Genomic DNA, 22,470 nt, shown 5'->3' with positions numbered 1-22,470 from the left:
CCGTTGGATGGTCATTGAAACAAAATTTCTTAACTTTGTATCTCTTGTATCTTAGATGAGCATCTTCATGCATAACTATGCAATATGAATTTTGTGGCTCGTTATGTGATTTGTATGATTTTGTTAATCTTTTATCATTCATATCTTTATCACTCTTTTTGATGGAAAGGACTAAAAAAATCTTAAGAGAAAGACATAAATAACCAGTTTACCACTAAAACTCATTAATTATAAAATATCTATGTGCAATTCATAAAAGTCGTGTTTGTTAAGGTGTAACACTTGCATAGCAAGAACAAATGTTTTGGCTAACATAAATGAGTATTTCTTTTCTCTCTTATATGCCCATGCATGATATTCTTTTTTATACTTAAAAAGAAAAATATGCAAAAAATATGAAAAGCTAAAAGAATAAAAATGCTTTTACATATGGTTGCAAGCATGTTTCTAGGAGATGTGGGAGTTACATAACGTACCTCAAATGTGATGGTTCCCATTAAATAGTTATGATTGTGTGTAGATGTTTTTAATTCTCTTATATTATTATTATTATTATTATTATTATTATTATATGACGAGACACTTATTCTTTCTTGCAAAAGTTTCACACACAACCCACATACTCTTTGCTACTCTTGATACTATTATATAAGTACAATGTAATTTAACCATCACAAGGAATACATGTGATAGTATATGTTTACTAAACTATCTTAACTTTCTTTTGAAAATAAAATTGGTTAGGTCTGTTTATTGTGCTTTTGGATCTAGGAATGATTTACATCTAGATTTTTGATGTGGTTGAGTGTTTAACATGCTTCTTTGATGATTGGTTTTGTGTCTATCTTGTTTGAATTCATCTCATGCATTTTCTTCTCCTTGAAAAACCATGTTTCTATTTGCTTGGTACTAGCTTGATAGAAGCCCAATAGTAGCTCAATACCCCTCGACACGAGCTTCTTCAATAGAAGTTTTTCTGGGTTTTCTCAATACCTCTTGATACATAGCCCGATCCATCGAGCCAAATTTCTAATCTTTTTGTTTGCTCGATAGAAGCTCGTCACCTTCTTGATCTATCGAAGTAGTTTTGCCATTGATACCTGCTCGATACCTTTCAACCTATTGAAAATTTGTTCTCTACACCTCTTGATATATCCTCAATCTATCGAGATTCTTGATTCTATATATACTCGAGGGTTAACCCGATTCTATTCTAACTCAAAAACCTCGATCTCTCTCTCTTCTTTCTCAATCCAATCCCTCTATTTTCACCAAAAAAATTTCTTCTCCTCAAGATTTCAGCCTTTTCCAAGCTTAAATCCTTCGGTAAGTGGTCTCAATCTCTTCTTATCCTCATTTTCATGCATTTTATGCGTTTAGTAACCTAGGTTTTAGATTTTGGGAAAACCTTGGGGGTTTTTGTGATTTTGATATATCTTTTGGGTTGGGTTTTGTTGAGATGATATCACATGATCATGCATTGCATTATCTAGCATTCTATTCACATGTTCATGCATTCTAGGATTGTGTGATTGATTATATATTGTGAGTGCTGTAGTTTGGATTGGGTTTTTGCCCATGACGCAATTTCTTTTTGCACATTAATGCTTATGCATTCCCATGCATTGCTTGTTTTTTCTTTATCTTCTTGAGCATCTCTTCTTCTTTGTCTTTGTTTGTTCTCTCCCTAAGTATTTTTGACATGGCACCCAAGAAATTTGCTCCTTCAAAGAACCCAATATCTTGTTGTGGTTCTTCATCTTCTTCTTTTCTTCTTTCTCTTCCAATTAGAGACCGGTTCTATGACTTGAAATCCCAAAAGGATTTTGATGAGAACTTTAGTGACTAGGCGATTCACATGAAATGCCAAGTCATTCTAGACACAACTCTTCTCAGTGCGTTTAGCTCTCGGGGTTGGGAATCTCTCTGTGAGAAACCCTTGAGGTGTCCTAGCATGTTTATACAAGAGTTCTACTCCAACATACATGCTATCAATACCTCTATTCCTCTGTTTACTATGGTATTTCAAGGAACATGTATCGTTGTTACCTCGGAACTCATTTTTGAAGTACTACACGTCCCTAGGGTAGCTCATCCGAACTATCCTAGTCATCCTCGACTCCATTCCATCTCTAGAGATGAGTTGGGCTCATTATTTTGTGAAAAAGCCATGGTGTGGGGTGAACTTCTTAACTTCATCACCAAGACTTTGTTAAGGATTCAAGAATCCTTAATATGGTGATAACCTTTGTTCTCACTCTATGGTCTCACTATAACACTATCATTGAGCCTCATGCTTATTTTCTTTTCTCTCTCTTGGGGGTCTCCTTATAGACTTTCCTTCAAACATGATAGTATTTATGATAAATATCTATCAAGATATTGCTACACATGATAAGCTAATCTTCCCTTCACCTATCACATGCATTCTTACACACATGCACATTCCTATTCCTTTTGCCCCTCTCTTCTCTATCATGGATGCTATTAGTTGGGAATCTATGCGGAGGAGCACTACACTGCTCGCGGCCAAGCAGCCTTGTCATAAGTCTATTCCCATTCAGCAGGAGGAGGCTGAGTCCAGAGCTATTGAGAATGTTGCCTTTGCCCCTCGACACCCTTCCTCATCTGCTCCATCTTCTTCTTCTGGAGTGGAGGCATCTCTTGTTGCCATCTTGGATTAGCTTTAGCAGATGCATGCTAACTTTGGTAGTTGTCTCAACATTCTCTCTAATGAGGTGTGTCGGATTAACACCAGAGTTGGTCGTATTGCTCATTGACAGTTACGTTTTGGTGGTTTTGCTCCTTCTCCCATGTATGAGGAGTCTTCAGCTAGTGGAAATGATGATGGTGATGATGTTTCTGGCTCGGAGTATGAGGATGAGATGATTGTCTCTCAATGATTCACCTTTTGTCACTTGTGACAAAAAGGGGGGAGTAGTCAACTCTTTGGCAAAGAGGAAATCCATTCGATGGATAAAAAGACTATAATGGGCACTGATTATGCTAGATTGAGTCTTAAGACCCAATCCATGTTAAGAAGTGCTGTTGCCAACTTGCCTTCAGATTTACAATCTCGTATTCTGGATAGCAAGGCTATGTCTAGGTCTTTTGACCTATGGTCCAAGTATTTCAGAAAACTTGTTACTGCTACTATTCCTGACCCTACTAAAATAGACGAAGGTGATAATGTCTTTGTTCAGCTTGAATGGGAAGATCACTTTGGAAGCAGTCTCAGAGTATATGAAAAGAAACATCCATTTCTTGGTCTCCTTATTAATTTTGATGATGGTTCATATTTCACTGATGAAGATTCAGATGATAGTGATGATGATGATCCTAATTCTAGCTGGCTTTCCCAAATGTTTGAATATGGCTTTGTTAGGTTTGTAAAGTTGACAAGTCATAAACAGGCCAGCCAACTTCCACAAATCATTCAGAATGCTATTAAAGGGTTTGAAAACTCTTCCACTAGACCTTTTGTTACTATTAGATGCTGGAGCACTCTACCAAAATGGGAGAGAAATAACTGGATGAATGTTAACCCCTCAAAGCATCTCATTCTCATTAATGGTTATACTCACCAAGGGCCATGGTTCAAGGGAAATTCTCAATTGTCCTTTAAAGATCCTTTTGGTCTTGCAAAATGCTGGAGAAATTATTTTAATAATCAAATTCGTGAAATTGCTCATGATCTATGGAAAAATTATCATTTCATAGGAAGCACAGGTAGAATTGCTGTTTTTGGTCCCAAACCCTATGCTGATGCCTTTGTTCACCTACAAACAAAAGATCATCCCAATCTAAACAGTCTTCTCATCCCGGGAAAAACTCCAAAGTTTGAGCCAATTTTATATTGCGGATTTTGTAATAAGTATGCTATTTACCATGAGCATATATGTGATTCTCCACGAGGTCCTTTTGATCCTTTTGATGGTTATCCCTCCGATGCTCCCTCTACTGATTGATGAGGTCACTACTATTTCAAGACTGGTGTTACTTTATTTGTCTGGCTTGCTCAACAGCTAAGATATTTTATTCTCCTTCACAGATATGTTGCGGAAAATCCGGTACTAATTCATAATACTCCGGATTTTGCGGAAGATTTTTGATTCTCTTATTTGCCTAGCCTGCACAATGGCCAATGCTCCAATATTTACTACTGCTAGAAGCTGGTCTTCCACTATTATGATGCTTCCAAAGGCTCCCAAAGATTAATGCTCACGTGAAGACAACAAAATGCATGCCTATTTGTTCCTTTTGTTGGCTTCTTTCTTATTGGCTTCTTTTATCTTTAAAGGACACCAATAATGAGGCCTTGTTCCTACACTTATAGGGCTATTTCTGATTCCCATAATCTTGTAGGATTCCTCACAAGATTAGGTCAAAAAAGAGGAGAAATTCCATTTTTACTATTCAGTCACTATTCACCTGTCACTATTCACCTATCACTATTCACTGTTACTGTTCATCCGTTACTATTCATAACACTGTTCACTCCGAATTTTGCCTATTTAAGGGGGGTTGTCCCTTATGTTTTAGGGCTTTTAAGAAAGCAAAGTTAGAAGCAAAGTTTTAGTTCTGATTTCTCTTCCCTTAGAACTAGCCTTCTTAGAGAGAGAACCCACTTGCTTCTACTACTACTACCTTGTTTACTACCTTGTTCACCATTGTTCATTACAAGCCTTGTAATCCTACAAACCTTGTAACTAGGACTAGTTCAAGCTTTGTAACTGTTGAGATCTTGTATTCACTACTATTACTGTAAGTGTTTATCCTACTTTCAATAAGAAGTATTTTCAGTTCTATGTTCATTACTTTACTTGTTGCTACCACCACCTTGGACGGATTACCGCCATACCGGATGGTTTTAAATTGCTTTCATTTATTTTGAACTATTGTTCTTATTTACTTTAAATTATTTTGATATATACTGCTTGACTGGTTCTACCGCCTTATTATTGTTTTTACATTCAAGCTATTTACTTTCAAGATACATTATTTCCATTTACATTATTACTGTGCTTCCATCTCACTCTCTTCAGCAGCGTGTCCCCTTCCCGATATATATATATATATATATATCATGGTTCCAATGGAACAAAAAGCTAGCAATTAAATAGAGTTTTGCTGAAGACTACTTGAAATATCATTTATGTCTTCTCAACGATTCTACTAACAAATACGTGCAAATGGTTTGGGGTACTTCCAAAACTAAATATTTTATTTTAATTATAGTTCTCCTTGGTATTTACATAAGTTTTCTCAATTTTGTTTATTCTTTGAGCACTAGATGGAACTCACATTCCAACAATTGTGTTCATTGATGACCAACAAAGATAAAGTAACAGAAAGGGGAGGCCTTTATACTAATGTTTTAGGAATTTTTGATCCATATATAAAATTTATTTATGTATTATTTAGATGGGAGTATTTTGCATCTAAATTTTGCATCTAAGTCACAAAGTTGCTTTATTTCCCCCCCAAAAAAAAAAAAAAAAGTCACAAGGTAGAAATTAGTCGCTAATATGTGCAATGCACAGGTTAAATTAATAAAATTAAATATTTATTTTGCATGAAGAGACATCAACATGAAAATGAACGAAAAAAAAAAAAATTAAGTTCAAAAGTACGAACTTCATCTCACAATGCCATTTAAAAAATACACTTTGACCATATATAATTGTATAAGAAATAAAATTGGAGAAAGATTATTAATTAATCATGTGCAATTCATCTAAAAGTAATAAAGTTAAAATAAAAATTATCTATACTCTTAGAAAAGCACTAGAAGAACATAATATTCACTTCAATGACACATTCACCCTTTCGAAGGGATTTAAAATCCTTAATACATTGAATTTGCTCAATAGAGACCCACTAAAGTCCGAAGTGATACACAATTCTTGAATCTAAAACTTTTGCCTAAATTTCAACAACCATTTCATATCAAAATGTGCAATATATGCACACACTTAACAATAACTATAAAGAAAATTAATTAGTTGAGTTAACTGGAACCCATAATTACTATTTAATATCAAGACAAAATATCAATTGAATTTTGTTTTTTTAGAAGACTTTATTTAATCCTAAGAAAATAAATTTGAAGATTTTAACCATTAAACCACCTTGTTTTTGTGTTTTAACTTTTAACACTCAACAAATACTCAAGAATTTAATACCTTACCTGACACAACACACCACAACACGTATTGACGTACATCTATTTAATGAAATAAAAAAATATAAAATATAACAAATGGATCCGGGTCCAACCCATAAAGTTGAAACAAAATTCGGAGTCAAACGCAGGCAGAGAGATAGACACAGAGCAATGGCATCGAAAGCTTCAACACCGCCATATCCGAGCGCTGCGAAAATCTCTGATTCTCTATGTTATTCTCAATATTCTGCTTCTCTCAAATGTAAGCTCCTTTCATGTTTTCCTTTTCATTATTTGACTTATCCAGTTATTATTTCGTCATACCTAATTGTTTTGGTCTTTTACTTTCGTTTGACCCTTATCTTTGTTGTTGCTTCAATTTTTATTGAAAACCCATTGATCATTTCTTTCATATATCATTTTTCCTTTGATGGGTTCTCTCTGAATCATCTAATTTCCTTGTTTTTGTTTTTCCAAGCCTTTTTTTTTTTTTTGGTATTTGCTTTGTGAAATTCATGCTTAATTTGTTAATTCTGTAGTTTTTCTTTAATTGGGGGTCTTAAAAACATTAGGAATGCTTGTTGAAATGTATATACATATATGTAGTTTTTCTTTGTAGTAGAATAATAAGTTCCCATAGAGAGAGCATAAGTTATATTATGACAAATTCTTAGAGAAGATGAGAAAATAGAAATTTTTTAAGGCCATTGGTACTCAAGGTTATCGTGTAACACGACACTCTCGAGAAAGATTTAACGTTTTTTTTTTTTGTTATTCTTCGAGAAGAAAAGATTAAGAAGAAGGAAATTGAGACTATGTGCATTGTATGTACCTGCACAAATTGAAATGGCATGGTATCCTGATTATGAGTGACTTCCATCTCTATGGCCTACAATAAAGATTCCTCTGACTTTACAGCCTTGGCTAAAAATGATGCCATCTGTACCAAATTTTTTTGTGGATTGGATTTTACTTGATTGTCTATTGCTTGGATGTGATCGGGTAAATGTATTTTGATCAAAATCCGTAATGCATTATATGTCTCATAATAGGTCCCATTTTTCTATCATGTACTTGTCGTTAGTGACTATTTGATGCAAGAGTATCTTATATGCAATTTCAAGATGTTAAGAAGTCAATCAAGTGGCTGCAAAGTGATTGAAAAAGTCCTTTTGAAGCTTATAGACAAGAGTAGTGGAAAAACAAAACCATTTATGCAGCTTAGAAGTCTTAACTGTTCAGTGTTTAGTTAGTTACACTATCCATGTTTCCAAACAACGGGCTTCAGGCAGCTTGTTACAGGGGTGGCAGCCACTCTAATCTGTTTTAACAGATTCTCATTAGCTAGTTTGTTATTTGGAACAGCATTAGCCAATATTAGTTTGACACTTGGCAAGCTCCCAAGTGGATTCCATTTTGTACTTAGTTTTTCAAAGTTAACAAAAATTGAAGCCTTTGTGTTCTTTTCTTGGAACTTAGCGTTCTTGTAGAGGTGTTTAACCACCTACTAAATGTTCTCAGCAACTCATATTGCTAACTAAACCCAAATTAGAATAGCCTACATGCTTCCCTGCACCATTATCCATAGCTCTTATCTTGACACCAAAGAAGATTTCAATCAATGCTTTATTTTTGTCCTGGTTGATCCCGATTTTCCATCAGAAGAATATACATTTATATCCAATAACCGAATACTTTTGACTGTTAATATTTCTCTGCATATTTGATTCCTATCATATGTCTATTTTCTTCCCTATGAGTTTTAGTCTCAATTAGAATGCTTGTTCTTACCAATATAGATTCTACCATATATGTCTTTTATATTCATCTAGAACAAAGAAAAAGAAAATGGAGGCGATGGGCATTATATGTGATATGATTTTTTTTCTTTAATGCAAATTTTAGTATATAAGTTCAGCCTTCTATATTACCCGGAATTAAAGTACTCATGGATAAGTTTAATAATTGCTAATGTTGTTTCTTGGACCACCTGCACGTGCGCGCGGGGCTGCCCGCCCCCCGGGGGGTGGGGGGTGTGGTTGGGTGATTCAATCATATTCTAATAAGGTTTTTTATGAACTAAGTTGTGTAAAAGATAATGGATTAAAATATATAACTAGGGTTTGCATTATGATGCCCAATATGTATTTTTTTAATTGCAACATGGGCTTGTGGCATATTGTCGGTCATTGAGGTCCATGACTATCTTTAAGAAAAAGCTTAATTTGTGCTTCAAGTCTATATGGGCCTACTAGGGATGCTTTTATGGCTGTCATGAGAATGTCTCCTATTCTTTCTATATTATGGCTGCCAATGGAACAAATTAACAACAATAGAATCAAGAATAAACCCTAGGAGTCAACACTTAAGGGTTGTTTGGAGTCAGCACCAAGCAAAACTGGAGCTGGCGTAAAAGAAACACATGTTTTTTTATAATTCTCAAAACTATCTTACAATAATAATAAAAAGTGCTTAAATAGCCAACAGTAAGATGCATAAAAAAAAAAACCTTAATTATTAAATGCTCGGGCTTGCTTAATCTCAAGCCCAATTACTAACAGGCTTCATCCATAAGGCCACAGGTTGGGTCGTCTTCTTTTTCCTCTTCCTCTCATATATGCGTATATTTGGAGGCTTGTACCTTGTGTCCGCACCACTATGTCACTATCATTATAGGGACATTCCTTATAGTGTCATTCAACATATTATGTCTCGTAGTCTCTCAAATCACTCTCTCAGAAATTTTAAATGATGGTTAGTGATAAAGGGAGATGATGAGGGTAGAAAGAGAACACATGATGCTTTATCTTGCAAAAGACAATTTATACATTACGTCTACAAGCTTTCTAAGAGTTAATGATAGGAACACAATGCCCTAACATTTGAGAACATTGGGAGACCTATTGATCTGTTGAAGACTTCGCTAGCTAGGACTTTATTTGAGTGGTCTCGTATTTGGGGTCTCACACATTGTATTTCCTTGTCTGATTTCATTATTTCTATTAGATTTTCCATTTGATTTGATTGTATTATTTTCATTGCTGTGAATTTACAATTGTAAACACATTGCACTTTTCCTATCAATAAAGCTTTTATTACCTATCAAAAAAGAAGAGTTAATGATAGGAGCTATGATGAAACTTAGTTTAGTTCAAACCAGGTAGAATGTATTGAATGCACATGTGCCACTCGCTAGTCTTTCATGTATTAACCCTTTATTAATCACATAAAAGCAATCTACTGATTTAACTTTCACAGGTACATTCCATGCATGATTTCCTGTGTGAATAATTGATTGTGCCAGTGCACACTACATTGCATGATCTTAACTGAGGAAGTGATTATGTGATCTTAAAAACATGTAGTAGTGTACCTAGTTGTAATCAAACTTTATGTTGACTGAATCTTTTTGTTGTCTATAAGCCTCACATGGGTTATATATTGATTGCTTTGCTAGTTTTGCAGGTTTAGAAGAATATGGCTCAGACAAGAGTAAATGTCAAGAACATTTTGATATTTACAAGGAATGCAAGAAAAAGGAGGTAATGGATCCTTCAATGTTTAAATGCTCTGTAGATTTAATTCTTATATATGATTGAAATTGATGAAGAAATTGTACCTGGATGAATAAAATCTTGAATGAGGACTGCGGTGCCGTTGGCTTGATGACACTGTTATCCCCTCTCTCTATCTCTCTCTAATGTTTAATTATTCCAATTGCTTGTAATGTTGCTGTGAACTATATGGTTATTGATTCTTCTTTTTTTGAATAGAGGGAAGCTCGATTAGAACGCAATAGGAACAGATCATTCTTCTCGTGAAAGTCCTTTTTGGATTTGCTACTCAAAATTATAATCAGCAGAAGCTATGTTTGAGCTCCCTACAAGTGTCAATCCCTCCTCTGTTGCAGCATTCAATCTTCAACAAATTCTAACACCAAGTTATAGAGCTGGCTCCATATCATATCTAGAAAAGTTGAATAAATGTCTGTATTTGCAATCCTTGTCATATTCTTTCCATGGGGCTTAAAGTAAAATCCTGGTTTTCATTTCAAAATCTGGATCCTGGTCACAGTTTGAAGGTTGTTTATATTATTATAGACCATCAGAACTAAACTTTCATAACTGTAATGCATTATTTGCATAATCTTTGTTGTGCTTTTTATTTGAAAATGTGAAGGAGATTGCATTTGAAGGCGTGGAATTGACAGTGAGCCACTGAATATTTTGAATCTAAATCTATTAATATGCAATTAATAACAAAGTCATTTGAATGATTTAGTGAATCGAAATTTCCTTTAGTGTAAAAAATTTGTTACTAAACAGAATCATTTGAATTTTGTTCTGCTTTTTCCACAGATATATAATAAAATTGTGTTCTCTAAAGTAAATTTTAATCATCTGGGATGCAGCTCTTGAAAACAAAGCATATGTTAATGTATCAGTGATTTAAAATGTAATTGACAAGCTCTATATACTACAGTGATTCATCTAATTTTATACAAGTTTGTTGAGGTAACTATTCTCTAATTTCATGCAAAAAACTAGAGTAACCTATTTTCCTACTTTGCAGATAAAACATGTGGCTTCCTGCATTGTAACACTGAAACTATTTTGTTCTTATAGATGCCATTTTAGCGATGGTGCTTCTTTAAATAGATGCCTGGATGGTCATGAGTGGAAGAAATATGTTCCACTGTTTCTTAACTAGGGAGGAATGACACATTGCAATTATAATGTGATAGTTTGTGAATGACTTAGAATGTGAGCGCGCCAAAAGTGAGGCTTATGGGCCAACCTTCACTTGGGTTCTCAATCTATTTGTAACGTGGGTTTTAGATTTCCTACATTGGGTAGTTCTTTATACAAGAACCTAATTGACCTGCCTTTCCCTCCTAATACTACACAAGCTTAATTCTCACTTCTTCCCCTCTTAGACTCTTTTAGAACTTTTTAGCAACCAACCCCTCTCTCTCCTTTCGTTTCTCATATTTATAGCCAAAAATTAGTGGAAAGTTATGATTATTTTCATGGTTAGTGGGAAAGAAGATCCAATGCCGTTATTCTTAAGTGGGTGTTAGTTGGGAGTGGGGTGTGGTGAGAGTGGTATTGGAACTAGTTCCCACCTAAGTAGATTTGCTCGGCAGCGACATTCCCCAAGGCACTGCTGGGCAGCCGAGAACTGGTGAACCTAAGCAGTTGCCTTAATGTCTGACAGGTGGTACACCGGGCATGATCCGGGTGAGGAAGCATGGTGCGTAATAATTAAGACCATTCGCTTAATGTGCTTCAAGGCGGCATAAGACCTGGGCCTATGGTCCTTATGGGCCTAGGGCCCGAGCCTCAAGCAAGAAGAGGTTGGCATCATGGCCCGTGTTGTTGGGTCAAAGCCTAAGGCCCAATTGGGCCTGGGGGTCTGGGTGCCATACATTAGCCCCCCTTGATTTGTGCCCGATGCCTGGGAACAAATCAAGGACACCAAAAGATAGAAGGTATTCGGGAAGTTCAGAGGATAAGTACTGGGCGGTTCTAAGGGCTCATTAATGTGCCTTTAAAAGTGCGCTGTATTTGACTATTTGGTTCAGCCGTCATCATTATCTGACGGTTTGTGAACCGAGGCGATGCGTGTGTCAGTTACCAAAAGGATTCATAGGGTTTCCCGCCTCCCCATTAATTAAATGCTATTTATTCCTTTCATGGCTCCTATAAATAACCCTCTCAGAATCTCTTCTTCACTTTTTGCATTCCTCACTTTCCACACTCCTCCTCTGCCAAGCATACACCCTTTGTGTGTTCAAACTCCAGCCTAGAACACTCCTTCCTAGAGCCCTCAAAGTAAGTCCTCTCTGTGCTTCCCTTTACTTTCTCTATTTCTTTCAATTCTCTCTTAATCATAGCTTTAAGAATCTTAGTTTAGAGATGGGCTTCTCTTATCTCCTTTCCTCAAAAGCCTCTTTGGCTAGTTTTAGGGCTGCCTACAACGTCCCTGAGGATGTTGATATCGCCTACTGTCATAAGGGTGATATCGACATCCAAAGGCGTCGTGGTGTAAACCTCGTATTCTTTCCATTAATGGCCATTCTTGAGGGTGGGGTTGGGTTCCCCGTTGACCCCCTCATCATTAGCACCCTTAAGTTTTATGGTTTTTGCCCCGACCAACTCCCCCTTAATTTTTACCGAGTGGTGAGTTGCGTTAGTAGGTTGAACCAGTTGTTCAAGTTGCAACTGGATTACCATGACATTAATTTCATGTACAGTTTGTGTGGCAAAATTACTTCAGACTATTATTTAAAAACAAGAGACATGCGGGTACGGCTCATATCATGCCTACTTGACTCAAACAGGAATTCGGCTAGTGAGTTTGTACGGGTGAGTGGCAATTGGTTTGCCGACGAGCTCCCCTGTCCGTTCTCGCCTCGTGATGTAGGTTGGTACCGAGTATATTCACTTGTAAATCTACGTTTTCTTAATTGTACTTATGACTATTTTGATTGATTGGTCGTTAACCAATTTTTGTATTGTTTTCGTGCAGAGAGAAAGAGGTTCAAGCTGGACCTTAGAGTGGTGCATGTGAAAGACCTAAATTTTGTGCTTAGGTCAGAAATTTCCGTTCATTGGGACAGGCAACTCCGAGCGTTCCATTTAATCCTCGGTGTTGAACTTGTGTATTCCACTTGGCAAGCATTCGGCCAAGCTTTGTTAGTTGATAGTCCCCTTCTCTCCTATATTGATGTACGACACGCAAATTTCCTCCCTCCAAGATTTACAGTAGGCGAAGCTCGTGACCTTGGTCCACGGTATACTTGCTCGAACGAACTTGCACCCATACAGGACGAGTTGGCTCAACGTGTATCTCTACACCGCCGAGAACAGGCACACGTGCCGGTTCAGATTGAAGCCTCCATTCAGTCCAAGGTCCTTATAGAACCTAAGGCTCCTGTTGAACTCGAAGCTCCCGTTCAAGTAGCCGAGGAAGCAGCCGTTGAATCAATCAGCTCTTTAGAAACCGAATCTGATCAAAGACACAACATGGTGACAAGAAAGACGATGACAATCAGCCGTTTTGTGCCCGGCGCCCGGCCAACCATGTAGCAGTAACAACCTCAAGGCCAAGATCAAACTCCCCCTCCTCCTCCACCTTCCAGCTGCTCCCGGAAAAGACAACACACAACTGAACAGACCCCTATCGGCTTGGGTGATGCGCTTACTAGGACTCCCCCTCAACCATCAGGGAATATCGTCATCGAGGAGCCAATAGCTCAGACTGGGACGAACGTAGCGTCCATCTCCCGAGCCACGTAGGACTGCAAGTGTACGAGTGTGGGAGAAGGTCGAAGGGGGTACACGGCCTCCTTTTGCCCGAAGATGTGTACACCTTCGAGGACAAGATGGATGAGTCACTGGGCAGGTAGTTGCAATGGCATACCATTGCGGTAAGTTCTTGTCCCCTGGTTCTCTACTAACTTTTACACGCACACTGTTTTTGTTGTCGTACTTATCATTGATATTTCACCAGGCTGCTCAATTGACTCAAATCCTTGATGGGCGGCTGAAGGAGCTAGCTGAGGACGTCGAGTGGGAGAAGGCTCTTAAGGACGTGGCCGAGGCAACTACAAAAGATAAAACTAAGGCTACCGCGATTACGGAAAGAAGGCTACTGTGACCGAGAAGGCCAGGGCGTCAACGGAGAAAAGGTCTTCGAAGCTGGAGGCTAAGCTTGGCGAAATTGAGCTAAAACTAGCAAAGGTTGCGAGCCTGAACACGGTGCAAACCGAGGAGTTGGCTAACTTGAAGGCAGCTTTGGAGGCCTGTGAAAATAAATGGTATAACGAGGGGTTCGCTGACGCGGAAAACTCAGTAGAGGCCGTCGTACATGAAGCCCGGAAGCTGGCCTTTAAGGAGGGTTGGTTGGCTGCCCTGCAAGCTCTAGGGTCCTCGAGGACTCTCTTTTAAGAAACCCCAATCAAATCCTTTTCCCGGGCCCTTCTACTGCTACACAGAACCCTCTAGGTGCCTTTGACGAAGAAGAGACTCCAAGCATGAGAGAGTTAGCTGAGGCAATTGACTCCCACGTGGAGATAGTTGACTTGGAAGTCACTAGCAACCTTCGTATTGGCGATCAGCTCGGCGAGGATGTTTAGCTCCAACTCCTCTCAACAACCCAGCAACTGCCTGAGATTGCCGCCCAAATGCAGCCCGCAGACCCTACAAGCTAATTACCGAACTAGATTACTATTTGCTCTTTCTTTCTTTTTGTTTAATTTCTTTCTTTTCAACAAATTTGCCTATGTCACGGGCTGTGGTGACAGAACAATTATTTTCCCTGGGTTTAATTTTTCTATAGTCACCGAGTTATGGTGACAAAACATTGCTTTAGTTTTTATATGGTGGTTTTGATTGATCAATGTTTAATTACCGAACACTTGCCTTAGTCATGTTCGTGAATGTTTTAATACTATGCTGTTTCTTTCATTATATTCTTCTATTTTCGTGAATATACCCCTAGTGATTAAGTAGTTTAATCACGGTTTGCTTCAACGATTGAAGCTTCTTACTAGTTCATTCCCTCCAGGAAAGATCACATCCGGGCATGCATGTTGTCCGGGGTTGGTTTGGAAAGGAAAATGAGTTAGCTCCTTGGCAATTAGAAAATCAAGATGTAGGTTTCCGCTCTTTTTTAGTGCAGGGTTTCCACTTGTTCGGTTATAATGATCGAACTGAGAAACATTCTTTTGTCCTTAGCGAACACTTTTTAGTGTAAGGTTCACACCTTCTTAGTGACAATAACTGCATCGAGAAGCAAGCTTTAGTCCTTAGAAAACTTTTTGCGTAAGGTTTCCACCTGCTCGGCGATAATGATCGAACCGAGAATTAGGCTTCTATCCTTTGAAAACTTTTTGTGTAAGGTTTCCACTTGTTCGGCAATAATGATCGAACCGAGAAGCAAGCTTTTGTCCTTAGAAAACTTTTTAGTGTAAGGTTTCCACCTGCTCGGTGATGATGATCGAACCGAGAAACAGGCTTCTGTCCTTAGAAAAATTTGTGTAAGATTTCCACCTTCTCGATGATAATGATTGAATCGAGAAGCAGGCTTCTGTCCTTGGAAAAATTTTTAGCGTAAAGTTTCCACTTGCTCAGTGATGATGATCGAACCAAGAAGCAGGCTTCTGTTCTTAGAAAACTTTTTAGTGTAAGGTTTCCACCTGCTCAGCGATAATGATCGAACCGAGAAGCAGATTTCTGTCTTTAGAAAACTTTTTAGCGTAAGGTTTCCACCTGCTCGGTGATGATGATCAAATCGAGAACTAGGCTTTTGTCCTTAGAAAACTTTTTAGTTTAAGGTTTCCACCCGCTCGATGATAATGATAGAACTGAGAAGCAGGCTTCTGTCCTTAGAACAAAATAGGCTGCCCCAGTCCCATAACTTTCTTTACATTTGTTGGCTGGCAGCACCTCTAATGAATTAATGATAATAAAACTAAATGCAGCCATAAAGATAAATACCACCTTTGTATTGATTAATAAAACATATATACAAAATCACATTTAATTCGTACCCCTGTGTATAAATGATCAGTGATAAAATTTCTTCAGATTGTGGACATTTCATGGCCGAGGAAGTGACCTTTCACCTAAATCTTCCAAGTAGTACACCCCTGCACCTGCAATGGCAGTTACCCTATAAGGCCCTTCCCAGGTTGGGGCTAGCTTCCCAGCATTTGTATCCCGCATATTCCCTACCGCTTTCTATAACACTAGGTCCCCAGCACTGAATTCCCTCGTCTTGACATCATGGTTGTATCGCCAGGTAAGTTTTTGTTGATATTTGGCTAGCCTTATAGCTGTCGCTTTTCGGTCCTCTTCCAGCAGATCTAGACGTTCTACCATCGATCTTTCATTTTGGGCGGGGGCAAATGCTACAACTCGTGCACTGCATAAGTTTACCTCAGCTGGTATCATGGCTTCTACCCCGTACGTTAGGGAGAACGGGGTCTCTCCTGTAGATCTCCTAGGGGTTGTTCGGTATGCTCACAAAACGTTGGGCAGCTCTTCAGCCCACCGACCCTTTGCATTGTATAGCCTTTTCTTCAATCCATTCAAAATTTCCTTGTTAGTGGCTTCAGCTTGTCCATTACTTTGAGGGTACGCCGGGGTGGAGTACCTGTTCTTGATGCCGAGATCACCGCAAAACTCACGGAAAGCCCTACTATTGAATTGCAATCCATTATCAGATATAAGCAAGTCTGGCACCCTAAATCTCGTGACTATGTTCTTCCACATGAACATTCTAACATCCACGTCCCGAATGTTAGCTAACGCCTCTGTCTCCGCCCACTTCGTGAAGTAATCAACGGCCACTAAGAAAAACTTCTGATTGCCCATGGCCCAGGAAAATGGTCCGAGAATGTCCAACCCCCATTATGCGAAGGGCCAGGGGCTGTTGAATGGATTCAATTGGCTTACGGGTTAGTGGATCAAGGGGGCATGCTTTTGGCATTGTTCGCACTTACGCACATACTCGGCAGCATCCCTTTGCATCTGTGGCCACCAGAACCCCTAGGTCATTGCTCAGTATGCTAATGAGCGCCCCCCCCCCCCCACATGACTGCCACACACCCCATCATGTAGCTCAGCAAGTAGCTCATTGACTTTTTTAGGGTGTAAGCACAAAAGGTATGGCTCCCCAAAAGACCTCCGGTATAGCTTACGATCTACTGATAACCAGTATTGAGCAGCTACTCAACAAACCCTGTTAGCTTCCTTTTCATCATCTGGGACTCGATCCTCGGCTAAAAAGTCAATGATCGGGTCCATCCAACATGGCTTGGTCGACGTAATCGCTTCAACATCAACGCTAACTGCTGTACTAATGCTCGGCTCTGCTATGAGCTCTACCTTGATCAACCGAGGTACATCCTCCATCATTGATGATGCCAATGTGGCTAGAGAGTCAGTGTGTCTGTTCTATCCTCAGGATACTTAGGCCAACTTTGCCGTACAAAATTTACTCATGATTTTCTTTACCAGCTGCAAGTACTCCTTCATTCGAGGATCCTGGACCTCAAAACTGCCCTGCACTTGGCTAACCACTAGCCGAGAATTTGAATAAATCTCTACATCCCGAGCACCTATTCCCAAAACGGTTCTTGATCCGGTAAGCAAGGCTTCGTACTTAGCTTCATTGTTAGAGGCCCTGAATCCCAACCTGAAAGAATGCTCCAACCATATTCCTTCTGGGTGATAATGACAATCCCAACTCCAGTCCCTATAGCATTCAATGCGCCATCCATGAATACCTTCAAAGGGTGACATTCCACGTGACAAACCATTTCCTTTTTAATCTTAGGAGAAAACTCCGCAACAAAATCAGCAAGAACTTGGCCCTTCACCGAACTTCTTAGCATGTACCTTATATCAAAAGATCCTAGTCGGGTCCCCTATTTAGCTATCCGGCCTGTAAAGTCGGATCTTTTCAGCAACGATTATAACGGGTACTCGATCAAGACATAGACGTTATGAGCTTGAAAATAGTGGGGCAACTTCCTCGTAGCGTGCACTAGTGCCAACACCAACTTTTCCAAGGGCAAATACCTCGTCTTAACATCAAATAAGGTCTTACTGATGTAATACACAGGTTGCTGCACCCCTTGATCCCTTAGTAGCATGGCACTTATAGCATGATCAGACACCGAGAGGTACATGAATAAGTCTTCCCCGGGTTCTGGAGCCATCAACATGGGTGCCTGCATCAAATACTCCTTCAAATCCTAAAAGGCTCTTTCCCATTCCTCATTCCACCTGAACCCCTTCCACTTCTTCAAAAGTTGGTAGAATGGATGACAGCGATTGGCAAACTTAGAAATGAACTGATTAAGGGCAGCTAACATTCTGGTCAACACCTACACTTCCTTTGGATTGCCCGGAGGCTTAAGGTGTTGCACAACTTCGATTTGATCGGGGTTGACCTTTATCCCATGGTTAGTGATTAGATAGCCTAGAAACTTGCCAGCCCCCACCCCAAAAGCACACTTGTCCGCGTTCAGGCGCAACTTATGTTGCTAAAGCACTTCAAATACTCCGTAGAGATCCTCTAGGTGCCACGTCTCTTGTTTACTTTTTACCACCATGTCATCAATGTACACCTCAACCGTGCACACAATCTTGTCCCAAAACATTCTAGTCATCATTCGTTAATACGTTGCCCCTGCATTTTTTAACTCGAAGGGCATCACAGTGTAATGGTTGTTTGCATCAGAGGAGATGAATGCCGTCTTCTCCTAATCCTTGACAGCTAGGGCTATCTGATGGTAACCCTGAAAGGTGTCCAGGAGGATGAGTGCCCATAGGTGGCGTTGACTAATTAATCTATCTCTGGCATAGGAAATGGGTCCTTTGGGTACCCTCGGTTCAAATCTGTGAAGTCTACACAAACTCTCCACTTGCCATTCTTCTTTCTAACCACCACGGTATTCCCCAACCATTCTGGGAAGAAAAATTCCTTTATTTCCCCAACCTCTTTTAGCCTCTTGACCTCTTGTCTCACTGCCTCAATGTGTTCCTTGGCAGACCTTCTTGGCTTCTGCTTCTTCGGGGGAAATAACAGGTCTACGTTAAGCTTGTGAACGATGAACTCAGAATCAACCCTGGGCACCTCATACGGGCTCCAGGCAAACACATCTACGTTCTGTATGAGAAATAACAATGTTTCTACCTTATCCCCATCCCCTCATACTTGCCCATATCTGAAAACACTGGTCAGCATCTAGTAGTATCTTTACTCTGATTAGTTCCTCGGTGCAATTAGCCCTTGTTCCCACTTAAGGCTCCTATAATTGCTATAAAGGGACCTCCTCGGCTATTTCCTTCTGTTTATCTTGCTGGTACTTCCAATCAACCACGGCCACCAAACATTTCCTGGCCGCCTGTTAACTTCCCCTTACTACAGCAATGCCCTGCTCGGTACGGAATTTAACCTTCATGTGCAGGGTGGAGGGGACTGCCCCCATTGCATGGATCCACGGCCTTCCCAGAATGGCCGTATATGGAAAAAATGAAGTGACAACTATAAAAGCCACCATTACTTCCTTTCTTTCCATATTCACGGGAAGTAAAATTTGTCCCTCCGGAATCACCACCTAACCATCAAACCCGACCAGGGGCATATCGTATTTTGAGAGGTCCTCTTTCTTCAGTCTGAGCCTTCTGAACAGATCTAGATACATCACATCAGCCCCACTTCCCTGGTCCACCATTACCTTCTTTACTATGAAACCCATTATTCGGGTTGTCACCACCAACACATCATTATGTGGCTGAATTGTTCCTTCTAAATCATCATCGTTAAAAGCGATGGGCTCCCGAGCAACTTTTAGCTTCTTCTCGGGTGGCTGCTTGCCCAAGCCATTTTCCACGGGCACTACGATCAGCACTCCTCTCCTCCCGGCCATTGCAGTACCCCCTTGGGGTAGTGTGGATAACTTTGATCACTCCTAATTGGGGCGGGAGAGGGTTCCCTCTTTGTTAAGTACCTTGCTCAGCATCCCTATTCCTTTTATCCGCCACAAACTCCTTCAGATATCTCGCCTTCACCAATTGCCCAAGATGATCCTTTAGCACCCGGCACTACTCAGTGGTATACCCCTTATCCCTGTGATAGGTACAGTAAAAATTCTTATTCCTATGGGACGGGTCACCCCCATCTTGTTCGGTCATCTGAAGTACGACTCGTTCTTGATCTGGTCTACGATTCTGTGTATTGGCTCCTTAAACCTCATGTTCACCTCTTCCAGTCACAGCTCTGGCTCTTGTATCCTTAAATCCTTTCGAGGCCTTGGCTGAAACCCGCTCTGCCGAGGACGATTCACTAACGGGGCCTTGCCCTTACTCTGTAGCCGATTGTCCTCCAAGGGTTTGTACTCCTCTATACGCCTCATGAGCTGCCTCATATCCTCGGGAGGCCTACTCGTCAATGAGTCCCGTAGTTTAGAATCCTCGGGCAGCCTCATCCTAAAGGTGCTCATCGCAATCTTCTCGTTGCCCCTACCAATCTCATTATAAAGCTCTCAATACTGACTAGCATAACTGCAAAGGGTTTCCCCGACCCTCATCTTCATAGATAGTAATGCATCCACTGATTGTGGTACTCGGCTACAAGTAACAAACCAGACATCGAATTCTTGTATCAACTCGACAAAACTGTGAATGGAGCCCTTCCATAACCCATTAAACCATCTTAAAGCAGTGGGTCTGAGGCTTGAGAGAAATACCTTACACATCAAGGCATCATTATGATTATGCAGAGACATCATCTGTTTATAATGGTTGACGTGTTCTACCAGGTTTGTTTTCTCGTCATAGGAATTGAATGGTGGGCGCGCAAATCTGCTTGGCATTGGGGCCCGTTCAATGTCTTCTGAGAATGGCGACCGAGTAGCTTTGCGTAAGGCGCGGCTCATAGCATCCATGGCCACATTACAGGGCCGTCGTTCTTCCGGGGAATCTGATCCCCAGTCTACGTACTCCTGTGAACGTGATAGGTCCCGACGTTGACGGGACTCCAATGAATGTGAACGGTCTCTTCATCGATAGGACTCTTGAGAATGTGAATGATCCTGACGTCGACGGGAACAGGATTGGTTGGAGCCCGCCCCATAACGATTTCTCCTGCTATCAGACCTCCCTTCTCGGTTGTCTCGGTCCCTCGCTTCCAACTCCAAATCTCTCACCAGTCTGCGTAATCACTCAAGTTCTTCATCCCTCTTATCAAGTTACCCGTGCCCTAAAGCTCCCGATATCATCTGATGGGTTTGGTACGATCCCTCCCCAAGGCCGGACCGTTCTTCCTCTTGTTCACGGTCCCTATCTTCGTGCCTCTTGTGCCTCTGTTCTCGATAGGTGGATCCCCGAGAAGATCCCACCGAACCACTTTCAGCGTAACTCCCAGAACGTCTTTCAGACATTTTCCCGACCGTGAGTCTCCTTTGAACCACAGCTTTGTAGGAGATTCCCACAGACACTGCCAATTGAGCGCGCCAAAAGTGAGGCTTATGGGCCAACCTTCACTCGGGCTCTCAATCTATTTGGAACGTGAGTTTTGGATTTCCTACCTTTGGTAGTTCTTTATACAAGGACCCAACTAACCTGCCTTTCCCTCCTAATACTGCAAGCTTGATTCTCACTTCTTCCTTTCTTAGTCTCTTTTAGAACTTTTTAGCAACCAACCCCTCTCTCTCCTTTCACTTCTTATATTTATAGCCAAAAATTAGTGGAAAGTTATGATTACTTTCATGGTTAGTGAGAAAGAAGGTCCAATGTCGTTATTCTTAAGTAGGTGTTAGTTGGGAGTGGGGTGTGGTGAGAGTGGCATTGGAACTAGTTCCCACCTAAGTAGATTTGCTCGGCAGCGACATTCCCCAAGGCACTGCTAGGTAGCCGAGAATCGATGAACTCGAGCAGTTGCCTTAATGTCCGATAGGTGGTACATCGGGTGTGATCCGGGTGAGGAAGCATGGTGCATAATAATTAAGACCATTCACTCAATGTACTTCAAGGCGGCATGAGACCTGGGCCTATGGTCCTGTAGGCCTAGGGCCTGGGCCTTAGGCAAGAAGCGGTTGGCATCATGGCCCGTGTTGTTGGGTCAGAGCCATACAGAATGATATCAGTATATTGCATTATAATGTTTTTGCAATTTTTGCATTCTAAATTCCCATTCTGAAGATACCATAACAGTGTAACAAAGACAGTGCCTCTCCTTAAGTCTTTTGTTCTGTACCCCTCAAAACTATTTAGAACATCAAAAACTGATTCAAAAGTCATTTACACGCTCCTCACATGGAGAGGAATTCCATGTTGGGGTTCAAGAAGCAGTCCATAAGCGCTAGACGATGCTATCATAAACTTGTCATAGAAGATATTTGACCATTGACTACTGTAATCAACAGAATTTTTGGCTCCTTCTAGTATCATTTGTAGAAGATCCTTCTCATAAGTTGTCTCCATACGTTGTTTTACTACCTTTAGAATCATGGGGATGATCTCTTTCTCTAATCTTCCGTATTTGTCTTTTCGTTTTGTCTGGCAAAAATATTATTTTTTGCAACTTCAAATTTAAATTGATAGTATCTAAGTTAGGGAAAGCTCACAAATAAAAAGCATACTAATAAGAATATAAGATAACCTTGACATTTAAATTATGTAATATTGTTGATAATTAGTTAACCCCAAATATATTATTAAAAAAATATATTAGATAATAAAAACAATGAGAAGTGGTCGTAACCATGGTTTTGAAACCCAGAATGG

General features: G+C 40.1%; 2 protein-coding genes across 2 annotated transcripts; one reads left to right on the top strand and one right to left on the bottom strand.

The window, feature by feature from the left end:
- The first annotated feature begins 6,269 nt into the window (after window positions 1-6,269).
- On the top strand, window positions 6,270-10,443 carry LOC115987377 (cytochrome c oxidase-assembly factor COX23, mitochondrial-like). Its single transcript, XM_031110903.1, has 3 exons — window positions 6,270-6,428; window positions 9,632-9,708; window positions 9,940-10,443. Exons 1-3 carry the CDS (start codon window positions 6,338-6,340, stop codon window positions 9,985-9,987), a joined length of 216 nt encoding a protein of 71 aa, XP_030966763.1. The 5' UTR covers window positions 6,270-6,337; the 3' UTR covers window positions 9,988-10,443.
- Window positions 10,444-18,526: 8,083 nt separating this feature from the next.
- LOC115984974 lies at window positions 18,527-19,613 on the bottom strand. The gene is made up of 2 exons (XM_031107954.1): window positions 19,422-19,613; window positions 18,527-18,850 (listed from the first exon to the last, which is right to left on the bottom strand). Exons 1-2 carry the CDS (start codon window positions 19,611-19,613, stop codon window positions 18,527-18,529), a joined length of 516 nt encoding a protein of 171 aa, XP_030963814.1.
- Window positions 19,614-22,470: the final 2,857 nt, after the last annotated feature.

Source organism: Quercus lobata, chromosome 4, assembly GCF_001633185.2.
Source record: "Quercus lobata isolate SW786 chromosome 4, ValleyOak3.0 Primary Assembly, whole genome shotgun sequence".
Taxonomy (NCBI): domain Eukaryota; kingdom Viridiplantae; phylum Streptophyta; class Magnoliopsida; order Fagales; family Fagaceae; genus Quercus; species Quercus lobata.
This window is presented reverse-complemented; position numbering and strand designations above follow the sequence as displayed.